The sequence below is a fragment of the Bombina bombina genome, chromosome 2 (assembly GCF_027579735.1).
Source record: "Bombina bombina isolate aBomBom1 chromosome 2, aBomBom1.pri, whole genome shotgun sequence".
In the NCBI taxonomy this organism is placed as follows: Eukaryota; Metazoa; Chordata; class Amphibia; order Anura; family Bombinatoridae; genus Bombina; species Bombina bombina.
The window spans coordinates 199,066,958-199,091,878 of record NC_069500.1 but is presented as its reverse complement, the minus strand read 5'-3'; the positions used below and the strand labels follow the sequence as shown (position 1 = coordinate 199,091,878).

General features: G+C 43.3%; 1 protein-coding gene across 2 annotated transcripts in view; it reads left to right on the top strand.

Moving 5' to 3' along the window:
• The window catches only part of FCHO2 (FCH and mu domain containing endocytic adaptor 2), a 505,609-nt gene that overhangs the window by 383,970 nt on the left and 96,718 nt on the right, over positions 1-24,921 (top strand). For both annotated transcript variants that reach the window (XM_053701433.1, XM_053701434.1), the window contains exon 23: positions 16,317-16,516. In XM_053701433.1, the coding sequence (XP_053557408.1) occupies positions 16,317-16,516 (200 nt within the window). The remainder of the gene's footprint in view (positions 1-16,316; positions 16,517-24,921) is intronic.

The window sequence follows — 24,921 nt, the reverse complement described above, 5'->3', positions numbered from 1 at the left end:
GCTTTTAAAAACGATGCATCTGTGGAACAGATTTGTAAGGCTGCGACTTGGTCGTCCCTTCACACTTTTTCCAAATTTTACAAATTTGATACTTTTGCTTCTTCTGAGGCTATCTTTGGGAGAAAGGTTCTTCAAGCAGTGGTGCCTTCCGTTTAGGTTCCTGTCTTGTACCTCCCTTTCATCCGTGTCCTATTGCTTTGGTATTGGTTTCCCACAAGTAAGGATGAAATCCGTGGACTCGTCATATCTTTGTAAAAGAAAACTAAATTTATGCTTACCTGATAAATTACTTTCTTTTACGATATGACGAGTCCACGGCCCACCCTGTTCTTTTTAAGACAGTTTTTCTTTATTTTTATTTTTTGTAAACTTCATTCACCTCTGCACCTTTTTAGCCTTTCCTTTTTCTCTTCCTATACCTTCAGCCGAATGACTGAGGGTGGAGGGGAAGGGGAGGGGCTATATATACAGCTCTGCTGTGGTGCTCTTTGCCACTTCCTGTTAGCAGGAGGTTAATATCCCACAAGTAAGGATGAAATCCGTGGACTCGTCATATCATAAAAGAAAGTAATTTATCAGGTAAGCATAAATTTAGTTTTCTGTGTGACTATGAGAGAAAATATTTATAGTTACCAATTAAATATTTGATATGACCACCATTTGCTATAATGACTGCTTGAACTCTGTTATTGATGATGTTTGTGTAGAATTGTACAATGATCCTATATTCTTCTCCGTATAGAGGAAATATTTAATGTTAAAAGATAAGTTGGTAATTTCTTCAGGACACTAAACCTAGAGACCCCAAAGCTCCACCAGACCAGACCATAACTCTAACAGGCTCCGCCCCCCCCCACCCCCACCTTCCCCACTTGGAGCTGCTCTGGCCCGCTGAAATCCCCACCCCCCAAATAAAACCCTTATATTAACCCCCATTTTACCCTGATGTAGTTAAAGTAGACAAACTGTTATAAGAATTCCATAGTAAATGGGGGCTCATCATCATTATTTTAATTTAGTCAAAGGTTATAAAAAGAGGTTGTGTTATAATATGTCCCAGCTTTCTACATCTTCCACACACAGGTCCCTAATGCGACTCTATGATGATCTTGCTATTCTGTATGCTTAAGGCCTATATCTATATGTATCTAGTAGACAAGACATCTACCATTGTAATTTCACTATCTTGAAGGTTTAGACCAAACTTATTCTCTTTAAGAAAACTGTAAAGATGTATCCTTCAAACTAAGATATATATTCCGACATATTTTATGTATTTCTGGTTGTAATTTCTCGTTACCTCAATAAAAAAATATTATTAAAAAAAAAAAAGATAAGTTGTTAGTGTGGCCAAATGTATCTGTATATCAGGTTAAAACAGATAATGTCTTTAAAACCACTGAAAGCGATTATGCAAATCCTCTTGCTGATGTTTCTAATGCTTCAAATTATAGCAGTCTTAATGTTATGTTGCAGCCAAACAGCCGGATCCTTTAGCTATCGGGTTATAAATTATAACAATCTCTGCACAACTTAGGGGGAGTTAAACTGACAACACTTACCCCACTCTTCAGAGATGGCTGGTGTAGCTGTAATCGTGAGCCTGTCAGGCCTGCGTCTTGTCAGGTCTGCGTGTTGTGCGAATGTTAACCCTGCTCGCAATTTCAGAGAGTAGTGATTGCCGTATAGAATCCTTGCAATTGTCAGGTTCAGTCCGTGTTCCACAAGGGGAAGCCCGCACTTAGCGTGTATCACGTGCGGGTTAAAACTAGGTACCTAGTATTAAAAGGAGAAAATATCTTTGTTCTTGACAGGATAAACAGCTCAATTCCTTCAACGCGTTTCACCCGTTATGTTGGGCTTTTTCAAGATATTATTGTCTTCAAGGTGGTCCATCAAATTAGGTGGTATATTGGCTAATATATATTTTAATAATTATTCTATATAGGGAGACTTCCCTCTTTTAAGATCTGTATTATACTATGTTATGTTTTAATGACACAATGAGTCCATGGATCATCTTAATTACTATTGGGATATTCACCTCCTGGTCAGCAGGAGGCGACAAAGAGCCCCACAGCAAAGCTGTTAAATATCACCTCCCTTCCCTCCCAACCCAATTATTCTCTTTGCCTACATTAGTGTAAGGAAGTCGTAAAGTTAGGTGTTAGTAAAAGATTCTTCAATCAAGAGTTTATTATTTTTAAAGTAGTGCAAGATTGTGCTGCTTTGTCCTGGTGTGTAGCCGTAGTCCATATCAGTCTCTTCAGTAGAGCAGTGGTGGCTTTAGAGCAATGGGAACTTGTGGGACATAATTCTCACTGCGCCTCCCATACTGTCGCTGCCCTAATCTGAAAAACTGAGGAATCTTACTCAGTATTTTTCTTTTGCACAGGTCCATAGGAGGGAGAGGACCTCTTAAACCTGGGAGCTGCCTTTACTGTCGGGCAGTTGAGGAGGTAAGTGCTGACTTGTTATCTGGGGGATGGGACTCAAACTGAGGCACTTGATTGATATTGAGGGGACAATAAAGAGACTCGTGGGAATATGGGCACTTTATTTAAGACAATTACAGCGGAGGCACTGGGGGCTGGATGCTTAAACTTATGGTGGTTCTTATCTCCCGGCGTTTTACTAATACGACCGGGAGATGGCTGATTTTGCACGCCCACGATGGGCGGTTTTAGAGCAAGCATTGTGTGCCTTTTTCTGACTGCCTCTTCCTTTTAGTCGGAAGAAGTCTCGTTACCCGTTTTTACTGTGCATCTAGTTAAAAGTAGCGCTCGGTAATAGTGTCAGCTGCGCATCTCTGGAGCAGATGCGTGTCGATTAGAGACTGCAGTGTTCTGGTGCTGGGAAACGGATCCTGTCTGTGCAGTGAGGATAATTTTTCTTCAGATAAGTAGGCACCTCGGCAAGGTACTGCTGAGTTGTGGAGTGATCTGTAGGGCAGTGATTTTCAACCTTTTTTTTGCCGTGGCACACTTTTTTACATAAAATTTTTTTTGCGGCACACCACCATCCCAAAATTTTACAAACTCACACATTGTATTATAATACAGCATATATATATATATATATATATATATATATATATATATATATATATATATATATATATATATATATATATATATATATATATATATATATAGAGAGAGAGAGAATATATATATATACATACACACACTGCACTGTGCTGTCATGCCATGATTCCTACAAACTATACATGACATATTGACATTCATTCACAAACAATCATAATGATGGTCTGTGAATGAATGTCAATATGTCATAGTTGTAAATGATGCCTTATGAGCCTGTCACATACCTCCCAATATTTCAAAATTTGAAAGAGGGACACCCCCGCACTCCAGTCCTCCAGTCATGTTCCTTGTGCTGAGAAGGAACGTGAGTGACGTGACCTGGCTGGAACTAATCTAGAGGAGGAGCAAAGCGTGGGGGATTGAAGTGTCACGTTGTGCTGCGTGTAGAGCCGGCACTAGACACGTGTTGTGGTGGGTGGGGGTTCCTTTAAAGTGTGAACACGGGTCGGGAAGGCAAGCTGCCGCTGCGCAGTTACCCTCAGTCATCATCTCACTCAAAATAAAAAAACGGCCCAGAATAAAAAACAAGCAAAATTTAAAAACTATATCACACTGTTGTCAGTCTGCCGCGGCACACCTGAGGATCTCTCACGGCACACTAGTGTGCCACGGCACACTGGTTGAAAAACACTGCAGTAGGGTATTTTTCCTTGTAGTTACATACTCTAATAAAAAAAAAAATTAAAAAATTTACTGTTTAACATTTAAAGAAACAGTACCGTTTTTGTTCAAACTCTAAAATTGCTTAAAAAATTTAGTTTTTGTGACCAATTGTGAGTTAAGATGGACCAAGTGTCTTTGCAAGCTGCAACTTGTTCTTTACATTTTGATGCTAATGTGGAACCACCAATCCCTTCTGTCCCTCATGTATTGAGACTACTTTACGTTATAGGGATAGACCTTTCTCCAACATAGGTGTGTCCGGTCCACGGCGTCATCCTTACTTGTGGGATATTCTCTTCCCCAACAGGAAATGGCAAAGAGCCCAGCAAAGCTGGTCACATGATCCCTCCTAGGCTCCGCCTACCCCAGTCATTCTCTTTGCCGTTGTACAGGCAACATCTCCACGGAGATGGCTTAGAGTTTTTTAGTGTTTAACTGTAGTTTTTATTATTCAATCAAGAGTTTGTTATTTTAAAATAGTGCTGGTATGTACTATTTACTCTGAAACAGAAAAGAGATGAAGATTTCTGTTTGTATGAGGAAAATGATTTTAGCAACCGTTACTAAAATCCATGGCTGTTCCACACAGGACTGTTGAGAGGAATTAACTTCAGTTGGGGGAACAGTGAGCAGTCTTTTGCTGCTTGAGGTATGACACATTCTAACAAGACGATGTAATGCTGGAAGCTGTCATTTTCCCTATGGGATCCGGTAAGCCATTTTTATTCACACAGTAAATAAGGGCTTCACAAGGGCTTATTAAGACTGTAGACATTTTCTGGGCTAAATCGATCATATTTACACATATTTAGCCTTGAGGAATCATTTAATCTGGGTATTTTTTGTAAAATAATATCGGCAGGCACTGTTTTAGACACTTTATTCTATTGGGGCTTTCCCTAATCATAGTCAGAGCCTCATTTTCGCGCCGGTATGGCGCACTTGTTTTTGAGAACAGCATGACATGCAGCTGCATGTGTGTGGAGCTCTGATACATAGAAAAGTCTTTCTGAAGGCATTATTTGGTATCGTATTCCCCTTTGGGCTTGGTTGGGTCTCAGCAAAGCAGATTCCAGGGACTGTAAAGGGGTTAAATATAAAAACGGCTCCGGTTCCGTTATTTTAAGGGTTAAAGCTTCCAAATTTGGTGTGCAATACTTTTAAGGCTTTAAGACACTGTGGTGAAATTTTGGTGAATTTTGAACAATTCCTTCATACTTTTTCGCAATTGCAGTAATAAAGTGTGTTCAGTTTAAAATTTAAAGTGACAGTAACGGTTTTATTTTAAAACGTTTTTTGTGCTTGTTATCAAGTTTATGCCTGTTTAACATGTCTGAACTACCAGATAGATTGTGTTCTGACTGTGGGGAAGCCAAGGTTCCTTCTCATTTAAATAGATGTGATTTATGTCATAAAAAATTTAGTAAAAATGATGCCCAAGATGATTCCTCAAGTGAGGGGAGTAAGCATGGTACTGCATCATCCCCTCCTTCGTCTACACCAGTTTTGCCCATACAGGAGGCCCCTAGTACATCTAGCGCGCCAATACTCCTTACTATGCAACAATTAACGGCTGTAATGGATAATTCTATCAAAACATTTTAGCCAATATGCCCACTTATCAGCGAAAGCGCGACTGCTCTATTTTAGAAAATACTGAAGAGCATGAGGACGCTGATGATATTGTTTCTGAAGGGCCCCTACACCAGTCTGAGGGGGCCAGGGAGGTTTTGTCTGAGGGAGAAATTTCAGATTCAGGAAAAATTTCTCAACAAGCTGAACCTGATGTGATTACTTTTAAATTTAAGTTGGAACGTCTCCGCGCTCTGCTTAAGGAGGTGTTATCCAATTTGGATGATTGTGATTATCTGGTCATTCCAGAAACACTATGTAAAATGGACAAGTTCCTAGAGGTCCCGGGGCCCCCCGAAGCTTTTCCTATACTCAAGCGGGTGGCGTACATTGTTAATAAAGAATGGGACAGGCCCGGTGTACCTTTCGTACCTCCCCCCATATTTAAAAAATTGTTTCCTATGGTCGACCCCAGAAAGGACTTATGGCAGACAGTCCCCAAGGTCGAGGGGGCGGTTTCTACTCTAAACAAGCGCACCACTATACCCATAGAAGATAGTTGTGCTTTCCAAGATCCTATGGATAAAAAATTAGAAGGTTTGCTAAAAAAGATGTTTGTTCAGCGAGGTTACCTTTTACAACCAATTGCATGCATTGTCCCTGTCACTACAGCCGCGTGTTTCTGGTGCGATGAGCTAGAAAAGGCGATTATTAGTAATTCTTCTTCTTATGAGGAGATTATGGACAGAATTCGTGCTCTTAAATTGGCTAATTCTTTCACCCTAGACGCCACCTTGCAATTGGCTAGGTTAGCGGCGATAAATTCTGGGTTTGCTATTGTGGCGCGCAGAGCGCTTTGGTTAAAATCTTGGTCAGCGGATGCGTCTTCCAAGAACAAATTGTTTGACATTCCTTTCAAGGGGAAAACACTGTTTGGCCCTGACTTGAAAGAGTTTATCTCTGATATCACTGGGGGCAAGGGCCACGCCCTTCCTCAGAATAGGTTTTTCAAGGCCAAAAATAAACCTAATTTTCGTCCCTTTCGCAGAAACGGACCAGCCCCAAGTGCTACGTCCTCTAAGCAGGAGGGTAATACTTCTCAAGCCAATCCAGCCTGGAGACCAAGGCAAGGCTGGAACAAAGGAAAGCAGGCCAAGAAACCTGCCACTGCTCCCAAGACAGCATGAGACGCGGGCCCCCGATCCGGGACCGGATTTGGTGGGGGGCAGACTCTCTCTCTTCACTCAGGCTTGGGCAAGAGATGTTCTGGATCCTTGGGCGCTAGAAATAGTCTTCCAAGGTTATCTTCTGGAAGTGATTCATCCTGTTCCATTAAAAGAACGAGGGATGGGGTTCTACTCCAATCTGTTCGTAGTTCCCAAAAAAGAGGGAACGTTCAGACCAATCTTAGATCTCAAGATCCTAAACAAGTTTCTCAAGGTTCCATCGTCCAAAATGGAAACCATTCGAACAATCCTTACATCCAGGAAGGTCAATTCTTGACCACGGTGGATTTAAAGGATGCGTATCTACATATTCCTGTCCACAAGGAACATCATCGGTTCCTAAGGTTCGCATTCCTGGACAAGCATTACCAGTTCGTGGCGCTTCCTTTCGGATTAGCCACTGTTCCAAGGATTTTCACAAAGGTACTAGGGTCCCTTCTGGCGGTGCTAAGACCAAGGGGCATTGCTGTAGTACCTTACTTGGACGACATTCTGATTCAAGCGTCGTCCCTTCCTCAAGCAAAGGCTCTCACGGACATAGTCCTGGCCTTTCTCAGATCTCACGGATGGTAAGTGAACGTGGAAAAGAGTTCTCTATCTCCGTCGACAAGAGTTCCCTTCTTGGGAACAATAATAGACTCCTTAGAAATGAGGATTTTTCTGACAGAGACCAGAAAAACAAAACTTCTAAACTCTTGTCGGATACTTCCTTCCGTTCCTCTTCCTTCCATAGCGCAGTGCATGGAAGTGATAGGTTTGATGGTAGCGGCAATGGACATAGTTCCTTTTGCGCGCATTCATCTAAGACCATTTCAATTGTGTATGCTCAGTCAGTGGAATGGGGACTATACAGACTTGTCTCCGAAGATACAAGTAAATCAGAGGACCAGAGACTCACTCCGTTGGTGGCTGTCCCTGGACAACCTGTCGCAAGGGGTGACCTCCCGCAGACCAGAGTGGGTCATTGTCACGACCGACGCCAGTCTGATGGGCTGGGGCGCGGTCTGGGGATCCCTGAAAGCTCAGGGTCTTTGGTCTCGGGAAGAATCTCTTCTACCGATAAATATTCTGGAACTGAGAGCGATATTCAATGCTCTCAAGGCTTGGCCTCAGCTAGCGAGGGCCAAGTTCATACGGTTTCAATCAGACAACATGACGACTGTTGCGTACATCAACCATCAGGGGGGAACAAGGAGTTCCCTGGCGATGGAAGAAGTGACCAAAATCATTCAATGGGCGGAGACTCGCTCCTGCCACCTGTCTGCAATCCACATCCCAGGAGTGGAAACTTGGGAAGCGGATTTTCTGATTCGTCAGACATTTCATCCGGGGGTGTGGGAACTCCATCCGGAAATCTTTGCCCAAATAACTCAACTGTGGGGCATTCCAGACATGGATCTGATGGCCTCTCGTCAGAACTTCAAGGTTCCTTGCTACGGGTCCAGATCCAGGGATCCCAAGGCGACTCTAGTATATGCACTAGTAGCACCTTGGACCTTCAACCTAGCTTATGTATTCCCGCCGTTTCCTCTCATCCCCAGGCTGGTAGCCAGGATCAATCAGGAGAGGGCGTAGGTGATCTTGATAGCTCCTGCGTAACCACGCAGGACTTGGTAGGCAGATCTGGTGAATATGTCATCGGCTCCACCATGGAAGCTACCTTTGAGACGAGACCTTCTTGTTCAAGGTCAGTTCGAACTTCCGAATCTGGTCCTACTCCAGCTGACTGCTTGGAGATTGAACGCTTGATCTTATCAAAGCGAGGGTTCTCAGATTCTGTTATTGATACTCTTGTTCAGGCCAGAAAGCCTGTAACTAGAAAAATTTACCACAAAATATGGAAAAAATATATCTGTTGGTGTGAATCTAAAGGATTCCCTTGGGACAAGGTAAAGATTCCTAGGATTCTATCCTTTCTTCAAGAAGGATTGGAGAAAGGATTATCTGCAAGTTCCTTGAAGGGACAGATTTCTGCCTTGTCTGTGTTACTTCACAAAGAGCTGGCAGCTGTGCCAGATGTTCAAGCCTTTGTTCAGGCTCTGGTTAGAATCAAGCCTGTTTACAAACCTTTGACTCCTCCTTGGAGTCTCAACTTAGTTCTTTCAGTTCTTCAGGGGGTTCCGTTTGAACCCTTACATTCCGTTGATATTAAGTTATTATCTTGGAAAGTTTTGTTTTTGGCTGCAATTTCTTCCGCTAGAAGAGTTTCAGAATTATCTGCTCTGCAGTGTTCTCCTCCTTATCTGGTGTTCCATGCAGATAAGGTGGTTTTACGTACTAAACCTGGTTTTCTTCCGAAAGTTGTTTCTAACAAAAACATTAACCAGGAGATAGTCGTGCCTTCTTTGTGTCCGAATCCAGTTTCAAAGAAGGAACGTTTGTTGCACAATTTGGATGTTGTTCGCGCTCTATAATTCTATTTAGATGCTACAAAGGATTTTAGACAAACATCTTCCTTGTTTGTTGTTTATTCTGGTAAAAGGAGAGGTCAAAAAGCAACTTCTACCTCTCTCTCTTTTTGGATTAAAAGCATCATCAGATTGGCTTACGAGACTGCCGGACGGCAGCCTCCTGAAGGAATCACAGCTCATTCCACTAGGGCTGTGGCTTCCACATGGGCCTTCAAGAACGAGGCTTCTGTTGATCAGATATGTAGGGCAGCGACTTGGTCTTCACTGCACACTTTTACCAAATTTTACAAGTTTGATACTTTTGCTTCTTCTGAGGCTATTTTTTGGGAGAAAGGTTTTGCAAGCCGTGGTGCCTTCCATTTAGGTGACCTGATTTGCTCCCTCCCTTCATCCGTGTCCTAAAGCTTTGGTATTGGTTCCCACAAGTAAGGATGACGCCGTGGACCGGACACACCTATGTTGGAGAAAACAGAATTTATGTTTACCTGATAAATTACTTTCTCCAACGGTGTGTCCGGTCCACGGCCCGCCCTGGTTTTTTAATCAGGTCTGATAATTTATTTTCTTTAACTACAGTCACCACGGTATCATATGGTTTCTCCTATGCAAATATTCCTCCTTAACGTCGGTCGAATGACTGGGGTAGGCGGAGCCTAGGAGGGATCATGTGACCAGCTTTGCTGGGCTCTTTGCCATTTCCTGTTGGGGAAGAGAATATCCCACAAGTAAGGATGACGCCGTGGACCGGACACACCGTTGGAGAAAGTAATTTATCAGGTAAACATAAATTCTGTTTTTGTTGAACCATTATTTTCAAAAGGAACATGCTGTTCAAGAGTCTAATGCCAATGCTGAGTTTATGCCGCAGCTTTCTCCTCAAGCGCCCCAAAATTTTGCCACCATTTACATGCAGTGCCCTGCGCTTCCTTTATAACTCCTACTGGGGTTACCTTGCGAAACATAGTTCCCTTATGTCTTCTGCAGTTTCAAATGTGTTGTCTGCCTTTCCCATGTTGCAGGAAAGTGCAAGAGGAAAACCAGACTTTCAGTGTGATTCCTCCTACTGATACTGAAGTGGTATCTTTCAGATTTAAGCTGGAACACCCCCGTTTACTACTCAAGGAGGTCTTGGCTACGTTGGACGACTACGATTCCACGGTCGTTATTAATCCTAAGAAATCCAGTAAGCTTAACAAATATTTAGAGTTTCTTTCCTTTGTAGATGTTTTTCCGGTACCAGACCGAGCTTCTAAGATCATTACTAAGGAGTGGGAGAGACCAGGTATCCCTTTTTCTCCATCTCCTATATTTAAATAGATGTTTCCCATAGCCGACTCTGTTAAGGAGGCTTGGCAAAAAGGTGGAAGGAGCGGTTTCCACTCTGGCTAAGAGAACTACTATACCCATAGAGGATAGTTGTGCTTTCAAAGACCCTTTGGACAAAAAGCTAGAAGGGTTACTCAAGAAGATGTATGTACACCAGGGCTTACAATAGCAGCCAGCTGTGTGCATTGCTACCGTCACTAGTGCAGCGACATATTGGTTTGACGCGTTGTCTGATGCTATCAGGACAGAAACTTCTCTGGATGAAATCCAGGATAGGATAAAAGCTCTTAAATTAACTAATTCCTTTATTACGGATGCTTCCCTTCAAGTTATCAAACTGGGAGCAAAGATTTCAGGTTTCTCTATTCTAGCTCGCAGAGCCTTATGGTTAAAACCTTGGTCTGCGGATGTGTCCTCTAAGTCTAAGCTTTTAGCAATTCCTTACAAGGGGGAAGACCTTGTTTGGACCTGGCTTGATGGAAATTATCTCTGATATCACGGGAGGTAAAGGTCATCTTCTCCCTCAGGATAAGAGAAACAAACAAAAAGGACGACAGAGTAATTTTCGTTCTTTTCGAAATTTCAAGGGAAGTTCTTCCTTCATGGAGACCCAATCAGTCTTGGAATAAGGGAAAACAATCCAAGAAAAGACAGCATGAAGGGTCTGCCCCCGATCCGGGAACGGATCTTGTAGGGGGCAGACTTTCCTTCGCTCAGACTTGGGTTCGAGATGTTCAGGGTCCCTGGGCAATAGAAATAGTGTCCCAGGGATACAAACTAGAGTTCAAAAGTTTTCCTCCCAGATGCAGGTTTCTGCTTTCAAGATTATCTGCAGACCAGACAAAAAGAAAGGTGTTCTTACACTGTGTAGGAGACCTCTCTCCGACCTGGGAGTGATTGTTCCGATACAGGAACAGGGTCTGGGATCTTATTCCAATCTGTTCGTGGTTCCCAAAAAAGAGGGAACCTTCAGGCCAATTTTAGATCTCAAGAGTCTAAACAAATTTCTCAGAGTACCGTCCTTCAAGATGGAAACTATTCGTTCCATTCTCCCTTTGATCCAAGAGGGTCAATTTATGACAACAGTGGATTTAAAGGACACGCACCTGCATGTTCCCATTCACAGGGATCATCACAAGTTCCTAAGGTTTGCCTTTCTGGACAAACACTTCCAGTTCGCGGTTTTTCCCTTCAGAAATTTTCACAAAGGTTCTAGGATCGCGGTTGGTGGTGCTTCCGTTACGAGGCATTGCAGTGGCACCCTATCTGGACGATATCCTAGTCCAGGCGCCATCTTTACAACAAGCATCCTACGATCTCACGGGTGGAAGGTAAATTTGGAAAAGAGTTCCTTAGTCCCAAATACAAGGGTAACTTCCTTGGAAACCATAATAGATTCCCTATCAATGATGATTTTTCTGACAGAATTCAGGAAATCAAGGATTTTCGATACTTGTCTAGCCCTTCAGTCCACTCCTCGGCCATCAGTGGCTCAGTGCATGGAGGTGATCGGGCTGGTGGTGGCGGCAATGGACATCTTCCCGTTTCCTCGGTTCCATCTCAGACCTCTGCAGTTAAACATGCTCAGGCAATGGAACGGAGATTATGCCGATTTGTCTCCTCGAATACTTCTGGAGCGGGAGACGAAGGATTCTCTTCAAGGTTGGTTGTCTCTGGATCATCTCTCCCAGGGAACCTGCTTTCGCAGACCATCTTGGGTGATTGTGACTACAGACTCCAGTCTTCTAGGATTGGTAGCAGTCTGGGGCCCCCTAAAGGCCCCCCCAGGCGGAACTGATAGAAACTCTGGCGGTGCCTTGGACCTTCAGTCTAGCATACCTATTTCCTCCGTTTGCTCTTATTCCTCGGGTCATTGCTCGAATCAAGCAGGAGAGGGCATCGGTGATCCTCATTGCACCAGCTTGGCCTCGCAGGATTTGGTATGCAGATCTGGTGAACATGTCATCTCTGCCACCTTGGTGACTTCCATTGAGGAAGGACCTTCTAATTCAAGGGCCCTTCCTTCACCCAAATCTAGTTTCTCTGAAGCTGACTGCTTGGAGATTGAACGCCTAATTCTATCCAAGTGGGGCTTTCTGACTCGGTCATAGAGACCATGATTCAGGCTCGTAAGCCTGTAACTAGAAAGATTTCACATAAGATATGGCGTAAATATCTCTATTGGTGTGAATCCAAGGGCTACTCATGGAGTAGAGTTAGGATTCCTAGAATTTTGTCTTTTCTCCAAGAGGGTTTGGAGAAAGGATTATCGACAAGTTCCCTAAAGAGTCAAATCTCTGCCTTATCTATTTTGTTACACAAACGTGTGGCAGATGTTCCAGATGTGCAATCATTTTGTCAGGCCTTGGTTAGGATCAGGCCTGTGTTCAAACCAGTTACTCCTCCATGGAGTCTGAATTTAGTTCTTAAAGTTCTTCAAGGGGCTCCGTTTGAGCCTATGCATTCCTTAGATATTAAATTGTTATCTTGGAAAGTTTTATTTCTTGTTGCCATTTCTTCTGCATTGCAGTATGAGTCCCCTTACCTTATTTTTCATTTAGATAAGGTAGTTTTACGTACTAAATTAGGATTTCTTCCTAAAGTAGTTTCTGATCGGAACGTTAATCAGGAGATTGTTTTTCCTTCCTTGTGTCCTAATCCTACCTCTCAGAAGGAACGGCTTCTGCACAATTTGGACGTGATTCGTGCTTTAAAGTTTTACCTGCAGGCGACTAAGGATTTTCGTCAGTCTTTTGCTTTATGGAGTTCTCAGGAAAACGTAAGGGACAGAAAGCTACGGCTACTTCTCTTTCTTTCTGGCTGAAGAGTATCGTACGTTTTGCATATGAGACTGCTGTACAGCAGCCTCCAGAGAGAGTTACGGCTCATTCCACGAGGGCTGTTGCTTCCTCATGGGCATTCAAGAATGAAGCTTCTGTGGAACAGATTTGCAAGGCTGCAACTTGATCCTCTCTTCACACTTTTTCAAAATTCTACAAATTTGATACTTTTGCCTCGGCTGAGGCTGCTTTTGGGAGAAAGGTTCTTCAAGCAGTGGTGCCTTCCGTTTAGGTTCCCTGTCTTGTCCCTGCCGTATCATCTGTGTACTCTAGCTTGGGTATTGATTCCCAATAGTAATTAAGATGATCCGTGGATTCATTGTGTCATTAAAAAGAAAAGAAAATGTATGCTTACCTGATAAATGTATTTCTTTTTTGACACGATGAGTCCACGGCCCGCCCTGTTTTTATGAAGACAGGTTGTTGGTTATTATAAACTTCAGACACCTCTGCACCTTGTTACTTCCTTTCTCTCCTTTACTTTGGTCGAATGACTGGGTTGGGTGGGAAGGGAGGTGATATTTAACAGCTTTGCTGTGGTGCTCTTTGCCGCCTCCTGCTGACCAGGAGGTGAATATCCCAATAGTAATTAAGATGATCCGTGGACTCATCATGTCAAAAAAGAAATACATTTATCAGGTAAGCATACATTTTCTTTTCTCATTGGCTAAAGTGTAGTTGTGCTTGAGCAAGTCATTAACTCTGAATAGGCAGATCATCCCCACCTAATATATTTCCCGCAGGTTTTTACACATTGTGGTAGCATCTCATGCGGCTGTCTCCTGAAATAAACTCTGCAACTGCAACCAAATATATAAAATTTTGATAAGACAATAAACAGAATGTTTTCCAGTCTTCCATTGTTGAATTGATGTATTGTTTAGCCTATGCTAAGTTTTTAGACTTGTTCTTTTGATGCATAATTAGTTTAGCGACCATTTTATATTTGTCTTTTGACTGTGCTTTTGGTTACTGATATTGGATGTTTCTGGCTCATCATTGAATCATTGATGCAGAAGCTGTACTATTTTATAATGATGCTAGCTTGATAGAGTTGTCACTTTAGGCCTGTGGTTTTCATTTGGAGGAAAATTATTTGGTTTCAGAAAATCTCTTCAGTGTGTGTTGTACTGCCTCCTTTAAAAATATTCAGCTTTTAGGAATTGGAAAGTTTTTCAGCACTTAGTAGAACAATGTCCCTCATATTGCTTCACTAATCTCCAGTGAATTGATTACTAAAGGTATTTTAACTAATATCCATCAAATACCATAAGAGGAGTACTAGCAGGAGCATATTACTAGAAACATCAGATGTTAATTGTTACACAAATACAACTTACACGTGAGATAGGATATCACATAACAATTTAACAAAATCATAAACAAAATTGTGTTAAATAATATATGCTTTAATAAATATCAACTGATAATATTTTTACTAATTATAATAAATGATCAAATAAAAGCAATTGGTGATGGTGGACTCAGATTTTCTTAAAGAGACAATCAAGTAAAAAAAAAAACTTTCATGATTTAAACAGGGCATGTAATTTTAAACAACTTTCCAATTTACTTTTAATACCAATTTTGCTTTGTTCTCTTGGTATTAGTAGTTGAAAGCTAAATCTAGGAGGTATATATGCTAATTTCTTAGACCTTGAAGGTCACCTCTAATCTGAAAGCATTTTGACAGTTTTTCACCACTAGAGGGCATTAGTTCATGTGTTTTATATAGATAACATAGAGCTCAGGCACGTGAAGCTCCTAAGAACAAGCACTGATTGGCTAAAAATGCAAGTCTGTCAAAAGAACTGAAATAAGGGGGCAGTTTGCAGAGCCATAGCTACAAGGTAATCACCGAGGTAAAAAATATATTGCATAAATTAAAAGAGTGAAGCGCTCAACATGGGAACGAACAATAGCATAATAGCTTGTTCTATGGCTAGTTACCACCCAAGAAGCAGCCTCTTTTTGCTCAACATATGCCATTCACAGAGAAAAACTTCCCTGTAGCATATCAGTCTGATCCTAACTTAATAGTACAGTTCAGCCCCGAAATACCAGGCAATCCTTCTCTGAACAAGGGAAACAACAAAACCCCAGACGCACGTTTCGATCTAGTGTGGGCCTCGTCAGTGAGGTGCATCCATACCCCTCTAGGCACACTGAGCAACGGGTCCACGTCTGGGTTCCTGCATTACACTTAGGGAAACTTCCCTAAGAGTCATAATTTGCATAAATTAAAAGAGAGAAGCGCTCAACCTGGGAACGAACAATCCTGTTGGACTGTACAGACTGATATGCTTCAGGAAAGTTCTTCTCTGTGAAAGACACATGTTGAGCAAAAAGAGGCTGCTTCTTGGGTGGTAACTAGCCATAGAACAAGCTATTATGCTATTGTTCGTTCCCAGGTTGAGCGCTTCTCTCTTTTAATTTATGCAAATTATGACACTTAGGGAAGTCTCCCTAAATGTGATGCGGGAATCCAGACGTGGACCCGTTGCTCAGTGTGCCTAGAGGGATATGGCTGCACCTCACTGACGAGGCCCACAATAGGCCGAAACATGCGTCTGGGGTTTTGCTGTTTCTCTTGTTCAGAGAAGGATTGCCTGGTATTTCAGGGCTGGACTGTACTGTGAAGTCAGGATCAGACTGATATGCTTCAGGAAAGTTCTTCTATGTGAAAGGCAAATGTTGAGCAAAAAGAGGCTGCTTCTTGGGTGGTTACTAGCCATAGAACAATCTATTATGCCATTGTTCGTTCCCAGGTTGAGCTCTTCTCTCTTTTTTTATTTTTGTATAAAAATATATTATAACTGTGTTGGGTATGCATAATTGGAGAATGGTTAATAAAGGGATTATCTATATTTTTAAACAACTAAAATTCTGCTGTTTACTGTCCCTTTAACCTACTAGGTGTTTATCTAAAACCTACTAATGTGATTCACAATCACAGAGGTAAGGCAGCTATGCCTAGTCTTTTTCCATGACGTCTAACGCATAGGGAGGTAGGGGATGGAGCTAAATTATGTAGGTTGGAGCTAATAGGCTCCAGTATTAGAGAGTGTTATGTTGTTAATGGGGTCTTTATGGACTGGGGCTAATCACTGTTGTAGATAAGATGAAGTACCATCCTTTTAATGTCTTTTTTTATGTATTATTAATTTTAAGGTTTCATCTAATGGAATCCAGTCCACTCCTTTGAATCTTGCAACCTACTGGAAATGCACTTCTAACACGACTGATGTTAGATTAGATTACAAATATAATCCAGAGTCCATGGCTGTTCCCAATGTACTATCTAATGTACAGGTTGTAGTTCCAGTTGATGGAGGCGTAACAAGCATGCAGTCACTTCCTACTGCAGTGTGGTAAGTAAATTACTGTATTCATTTTGCATTATAAAGTATAGAAATATGCAGTGCTCATTACTTAACGTGGTTAACTTGATGAAAAACAAAATTTACGCTTACCTGATAAATGTATTTATTTCCGGGCATGGAGAGTCCACGATTTAATTCCAATTACTAGTGGGAATTCAACTCCTGGCCAGCAGGAGGCAAAGAGCACCCCAGCAGAGCTGTTAAGTGTCACTTCCCTTACCCATAATCCCCAGTCATTCTCTTTGCCTCTGTCAAGAGAGGATGTGTGAAGATGGTGTCTGAAGATTTGTAATCCTTTAATGGGTACTTTTCCCTGCAAGCAAGGATTGGGGCTATGCTGTGTCCATGTCAATCTCTTTAGTAAGAGTAATGGTGACTTTGCTTAACTTCTTACATCAGTGCTACCCCTATATAGAAAACCAGGGTTGGTTACTCTGTTTTTTTCTTTTCTACAGGTCAATGTCAGAGGTGGATTACTCTCACACCTAAGAATCTGTTTCTGTCCGGCAGCCGGTTCCACAGGTAAGTGCTTTTTCCTTCTAGGTTAGAAGGTTATAGCACTATGGAGGTCTATCCTCAGTGGATTTTTTCTCTCTAAATTATCTCTGATGGGGGGATATATAAATGGGACTTTACTATCTCTGTGAGATATTTATATTTAATGGACAGCTTGGAGGCACTGCATCTGCTTAGGGGTTAAAGATCTGTATTTCATGTAACTGCAGCTTCAGTTACTTCAGTTAACCGGCAGGCTTGAGTGTGGATTAGAAGCCTTTATATGCCCTAGGCTTAAGAGTAGTGAAGGAAACATATTTTCATCTAAAGGGGAGGAAACTACACGGCTTCATTCCTTTTGGGAAATAAGAACCTGGCCACCAGGAAAGAGGCAAAGACACCCCAGCCAAAGGCTTAAATACCTCCCCTCATCCCCCAGTCATTCTTTGCCTTTCGTCACAGGAGGATGGCAGAGAAGTGCTGAAGATTCGGAGTAGTCTCTTATGGAGGGTAGTACTCTTCGGAATGGGACTGGAGTTTTAAGTAGCCCTGTCAGCCTCTCAGTGAGAGCCTTGATGAAAGTTAGAGTCTGGAGATGCAGGGAGTGTCTTTCTGCGAAACCATCCCAACTCATATTAACAGCTCCACAAGCAATCTGCGTTGATGAGTTTGGCTGCCTGCTTTCTGCACACAAGTCCATGTCAGGAGCAATGCTTCTACCTGTCACACTTGAAGGGCCGTGTTCCTGTTCCACGACATTGATTCTGGTAAGATTGTTTAATTTTTTTATACATATTAACACAGAAGACAGGGTCACAGTGTAGCACCTTTTATCTTATGGAATCAAGGGTTAATATTCCTAGTGAGGGGTTTATTGAAAAGGGGGGGGGGGGGGTTATACATAATATTGTTTATTGTGTTACTGCTGCGTAATGTGTGAGATGTGGCTCTAGCAATGGGGGAACTTCAGGTTGACTTCCGGGAGTATTTGCGCGGCTTATTTTGGCGCGTTTGCTCCTGCGTGGCATCCCAGGTGACCGGGTGCGAGTTTCACTTCCTCTGTTGATCAACGGCATAGGAGATGAAGCGGTTTCTGTATTCCGGGTCATAAGAGGTGGTGAGTGCCCCTGCCATTGGTGGTATAAAGGTGTCTGTTTTTTAAGCTAGTCTAGTCCATAATAAAAGAGCAAGCTATGGAGGACTCTGATGCATTAAAGGGTTCTCCCTCTTTAACAAAGTCTCATTCCTGTGTTTATTGTGAGGAGGTTCTTGTAGATCAGCCTGCTCAACTATGTTCCACATGCCTTGCTAATGTTGCGACATCTAAAACTAAGAGGATGTCTAGTACTACTGAGCCGCTCACCTCTGAGGGCTCCCTGTCCCATGAGGTGCGTTCCCTGCTTTCATCTCCGAGTGCACATGCAGTGCCCCATGATCCAACTATTACTCCTACGGGAGAGATTTATGGGCTGTCAGATTTTGCGGATCAACTGCAAATGGCAGTATCGAAAGTGATCCATGCCTTACCACGTTTTGCTAAGTGCAAGCGTAGGGCGTATCATGGCAGCCCGTCCCAGGGGTTGTCTACGCCTATGGAAATATCAGAGGCGTTATAGGATGACGAGGCCCTCTTCGGAGGAGGCTCCTTTTGGTTCGGAATCTGTGTCATCTCATCCTCCGGCTATAGAGGAGCCTGACTTTAGGTTTAGGATGGAGAATTTGCGCTTTTTGCTGAAGCAAGTGCTTGCTACTCTGGAGGTCCCGGAACCAAAGCTTCTGGAGCAACCTACGATTTTTTAAGCTTGATAAGGTATACGAGGACAGGGTGGTGCCTCAGACCTTCCCGGTTCTTGTTAAGATGGCTGATATTAAGAATGAATGGGAGCGATTAGGTTATTCCTTTTCCTCTTCTTCTTCCTTTACAAAACTGTTCCCCATACTGGACTCTCAGCTCGAGCTGTGGGGGACTGTCCCTATGGTGGATGGTGCCATCTCTGTGGACGACTATTCCTCTCAAGGATAGTTCGTCGTTTAAGGAGCCCATGGATAAAAAGTTGGGAAACATGTTAAGAAAATGTTTCAACACACAGGGTTTGTTTTTCAACCAGCATCGGCTGTAGCCGCAGTTTCCGCAGCTGCGACATATTGGTGTGAATCTCTGTGATCTGGTCGAGAGGGAGACTTCCATCGACGAGGTGCAGGATAAGATTAAGGCGTTGAAGTGAGCCAATGCCTTCATTTGTGAAGCCAATATGCAAATTATGCGCCTGAAAGGTTTCAGGATTCTCCGTTTTAGCTCGCAGGGCTCTGTGGCTAACGTCTTGGTCTGCGGACATAACCTCTAAGTTGAGGCTGTTGTCCCTGCCTTTTCAAGGAAAGATTCTGTTTGATCCAGGATTGGATTCGATCATATCCACAGTTACGGGAGGCAAGGGAGCTTTCCTACCGCAGGATGAGAAGGCTAAGCCTAAAGCATCTACTTTTCATCCCTTTTGTGCAGACAAGGCCCAGCAGCCAGCCGCGAAAGCGGATCAGTCCAAGGGTGCTTGGAAGCCTGCTCAGTCTTGGAACAAGTCCAAGCAGAGCAAGAAGCCCACCGAGAAGAAATCGGCATGTAGAGGCAGCCCCCGACCGTTCCCTGAACCAAGTAGGGGGCAGATTGTCTCTTCTCCGAAGCCTGGTTGCAGGACGTTCAGGGACCCTTGGGTTCTGGAGGTTGTCGCACAGGGTTACAGGATAGGATCAAGGTCCCATCCGCCCAGGGGCAGATTCCTCCTGTCAAACCTGTCTTCAAGACCGGAAAAGAGAGTGGCCTTTCTAGAATGTGTGAGGGACTTCTCCTCTCTAGGTGTTATTGTACTAGTACCCCAAGCAGAAAGGAGTCTATTGTACTTTTTCAAATCTTTTTGTGGTACCAAAGAAGGAGGGCTCGTTCCGCCCGATTCTAGACCTAAAGTGTTTAAACAAGTTTCTGGCTGTTCCATCATTCAAAATGGAAACAATCAGATTTATTCGGCCCCTAGTTCAAGACGGGGCAGTTCATTACGCAATAGAATTGAAGGATGCTTACCTTCATGTCCCAATTCACAGGGACCACTTTAAGTTCCTAAGATTTGCGTTTCTGGGCCAACACTTCCAGTTTGTGGCCCTTCCCTTCGGCCTGGTGACAACCCCGAGAGTTTTCACGAAGGTTCTGAGGGGCGCTCCTTGCAGTGGCCAGATCCAGGGGCATTGCTGTGGAGCGCTATTTGGACGACATCCTAGTCCAGGCGCTCACAGAGGATCATTCGAGGTTTCTTCTTTTATTGCTCCAATCTCACGGTTGGAAGATCAACTCGGGAAAGAGTTCCCTGGTTCCCAGCAACAGGGTGGAGTTCCTGAGCACAATAATAGACTCTATGTCCATGAAAATATTTCTCACAGATAAACAACGCAGGAAGATTGCATCCACCTGCCTTGCCCTTCAGTCTTACTCAAGCCTTTGGTGGCTCAGTGTATGGAGATGATCAGGCTCATGGTGTCCAGCATAGACTTTGTCCCTTTCGCCAGGTTCCATCTCAGACCTCTTCTATTGTGCATGTTGAGACAGTGGAACGGCGATCATTCAAATCTATCACAGCGCATATCCATGGATGGCTCGGACCATGGACTCCCTATCTTGGTGGATCCGTCCGGAGCGCCTGTCCCCTGGGGACATCCTTCCTGAGACCGTCCTGGGAGATTGTGACCACGTACGCAAGTCTGTCAGGATGGGGAGCTGTTTGGTGTGCCAGATTGGCACAAGGAAAATGGACCCGGGAGGAATCTATCCTTCCGATCAATATTCTGGAACTTCGAGCAATCTACAATGCTCTGAAGGCGTGGCCTTCTCTGGGGTTGTTCAGCTTAATCAGATTCCAGACTGACAACATTACCTAGGTGGCTTACATAAACCACCAGGGGGGAACGAAGAGCTCCCTAGCAATGAGGGAGATGTCTCAGATTTTGGAGTGGGCAGAGTCCCACAGCTGCTCGCTCTCAACAATCCACATTCCAGGTGTGGACAACTGGCAAGCGGACTTTCTCAGCAGGCAATCCTTCCTTCTGGGGGAATGGTATCTTCACCCTGAAGTGTTTGCGGAGATTTGTCTCAGATTGGGAACACCGGAGATAGATGATCTCATGGTGTCCAGACTCAATTGCAAGCTACCCCGATACGGGTCGAGATCGAGGGATCCCCAGGCAGAGCTGATAGACGCCTTAGCGGTGCCTTATGGATTCAGCCTAGCTTACATTTTTCCACCGTTACCACTTCTACCTCGTGTAGTGGCACGCATCGAACAGGAGCGAGCTTCGGCCATCCTGATTGCTCCATCGTGGCCATGGAGGACGTGTTTTGCGAATCTGGAGTGGATGTCATCCTCTCCGCCATGGAGGTTACCCTGTGGCAGGGATCTGCTGGAACAGGGCCCCTTTCAACATCAAAAACTCATTTCTCTGAGGCTGACTGCGTGGAGATTGAACACTTAGTCTTAGCCAAGAGAGGTTTTTCTGAAAGTGTAAATGACTTTCTAGTTCAGGCAAGGAAGCCAGTCACTCGTCGCATCTACCATAAGGTGTGGAGGACTTACTTTTCCTGGTGTGAAAAACACGGATATCCTTGGCACAAGGTGAAGGTATCCAGGATTCTGTCTTTTCTCCAGGAAGGCTTGGAGAAGGGTCTTGCCGCTAGTTCCTTAAAGGGACAGATTTCGGCTTTATCAGTTTTGTTGCACAGGAGACTCAATCTTTTGTTCCGGCTCTGTCTAGAATCAGACCTGTCTTTAGGCAGTCTGCTCCCCCATGGAGCTTAAACTTGGTCCTTAAGTTTATGCAGAGAGTTCCGTTTGAGCCTATGCATTCTATTGACATTAAGATTCTGTCCTGGAAGGTTCTCTTTCTGTTAGCCATTGCATCGGCACGCAGAGTATCTGAGCTGACTTCCTTGCCATTCGAGCCTCCTTATCTGGTCTTTCATGCGGATAAGGCTGTTCTTCACACCGGTTTGGGGTTTCTTCCCAAGGTGGCGTCTAACCGTAACATCAATAAGTAAATAATTGTTCCTTTGTGTCCTAACCCTTCTTCTAAGGAGAGGTTTCTTCATAATCTTGATGTGGTTCGGGCCTTAAAGTTCTATCTACAGGCTACGAAGGATTTCAGACAGTCTACATCTCCTTTTGTGGTGTATCCCGGGACGCACAAGGGGCAGAGGACCTCTTCTACTTCTTTTTCCTTTTGGTTGAGGAGCTTGATTTGCTTGGCCTATGAGACAGCGTGACATAAGCCTCCTCAGAGGATCACTGCTCATTTAACTAGAGCTGTGGCTTCGTCTTGTGCCTTCAAGAATGAGGCCTCTATGGAGCAGATTTGTAAGACAGCTACCTGGTCCTCCTTACACACTTTTACAAAGTTTTACAAATTTGACATTTTTGCTTCTGCGGAAGCTGTTTTTGGGAGAAAGGTTTTACACGCTGTGGTGTACTCATATTAGGGTCCGCCTTTCATTCAGTGTCCTCTAAAGCTTGGGTATATGTTTCCCAAAAGTAATGAATGAAGCCGTGGACTCTCCTCTCCTTCAGATGGAAAACATAAATTATGCTTACCTGATCATTTAATTTCCATTGTGAGGAGGAGAGTCCACAGCTCCTGCCCGTAACTACTGTAGGCGGGCCTAAATTTCTGGCACTATTCTTCCCTGATATTTCTCCTACTATTCCTTGTTTCCTTGGCAGAATGTCTGGGGGATGAGGGCAGTGGGGGAGGTTTAAGCCTTTGGCTGGGGTGTCTTTGCCTCCTCCTGGTGGCCAGGTTCTTATTTCCCAAAAGTAATGAATGAAGCCGTGGACTCTCCTCCCCACGATATCAGGTAAGCATAATTTGTTTTTTTATGATAAAAGAGCAATTTACTTATTAAGTCGTGTCTCAAAAATAATTTCATTTTAGAACAGCGTAGTGTACTTTGCGCACTTTCTTCCTGTGGCGTAACGTAAAATGTATTTCTGTTGCGGTCATGTGATCCAACTCCGCTCTCCCGTATCGGCCTACATTATAACTAACTGCCGATTTGAGAGCGGAGCGAATGTCGGTGTGGACGCTGTGATAATTAACCAGACATCTTTTCATATGGCCATGATGAGTTTTAGGTGCCGGTGTGTAACGGGATGTTTTCAGGTCTTCTCTTACTGGAGTCAGAGACTAAAGTTAATTTATTTAAAGTCGGATACTTCCGTTTCCCGCTGGTCACCAGGAAGGTAGTCCACAACTGTGCTTTAGGTGCACATAGAGGTTTTATTATAATAATTATATTCTATATATATAAATTTGAGATTTTTCTTAAAAATTACAATTTTGGTCTGTTTAATTTAGAAGAGCAATTTTAGTTAGGACAATTCTTATGTTATGATTTCTAACATTTTTCTTGTCCTTGTCTTTGATATATGCTTTTTGCTTAGAAATTTAATAATTTTCCTCTGTGCAATTTTGCTCCTCTTTTTAAAACTATGTTTTTGGCCAAATAAGTATACCCTCTCAGAGCCCGTCTATCATTAGATATGTTGTCTTTTCTATGATTTGCTTCCCCTCCAACGTCACAAATTTTTAGCAGTCACATTCAGTGCCCTGCGGTTCCTCTCAACTAGTTTCTGGGGGTGTATTTTTCCAGGGGATTTTGCTGCGCAAACTATCATCTGTGGTTTTTACAGTCTTATCCTTTTCTTTTGCTGGTAATAGAGGAATTCTGAGAATGTTTTTCTTGCAAGGGTTCTGACTCCGCTAAGTTTGCGTTCATCAGTCTCTCGGTTTTCTGATGAAGATTAGTCCTCAGTGGCTTCTGAGGATGAGATCTCTGTTTCCGAGTCTGCAGTGGCTAGTACTGCAGACCTAGAAGAGGTTCGTTTTTAGATTTACGCTTTAACACTTCTGATTACTATTGAAGGAGGTTCTTGCTTCCTTGGAGGACTTCGACTCCACTGTCGCTGAGACGCCAAAGTAGCCTAATAAGCTTAACAGCGTGTTTGATATCAAACCTTCAGCTTTAGTAATACTTCCAGTTCTAGGTTGTATGTTTGTAATTATAGCTCAGGAATGGGAGAAGCCCATTCCCCGTACCCTGTTTTCAAGAAGATTTTCCTGTTGCTGATTCTATTCGTGTCCAGTAGAGCTCTTTAACTAAGGTAGAGGGTGCCATCTCCACTCTAGCTAGAAGCACTACTATCCCGCTTGAGGATAGTGCTTCTTCAAGGATCCTATGGTTAAAAAGCTTGAACCCTAAAGAAAGATATACATTCATCCGATTTTCCTATGGCTTCCAGTGACAATTTTTGCTATATTTGCAGGTGCGCATCTTTCTGGTGCATCTCCTTGACTGATCTAATTTCAGAGGAGACTACTTTAGAGGAGATCCAAGATAGGATCAAGGCTCTAAGGCTGGCTATTTCTTTTATTTGTGAGGTCAGCATTCTGTTGGTTAGGCTGGGAACATTGCGGTTCTAGCTCTCAGAGCTCTAGGGCCAATGTCTTGGTTGGCAGATGTTGCACCCAAATTCAATCTTCTGTCCTCTGTCCTTACTCTTTAACCTCTTAAGGAAATGTGATGGAATTTTTCCGTCATAAAACAATTGAGCAAACTGAAAGCTATGTCCTTAAAGGGTTAAGGGCAAGTCTTTATTTGGACCTGGTCGGGCCTCAATATTTTCCGAAATTACTGGGAGAGATTTTCCTCCTTCAGGACATGAATGGTAGACCTAAGGGTCGACAGATTCTTTTCCATCTTAATATGAGCAGAGTCCACGGGTTCATTCCTTACGTGTGGTAAATACTGAACCTGGCCACCAGAAGGAGGCAAAGACACCCCCAGCCAAAGGCTTAAATACCTCCCCCAC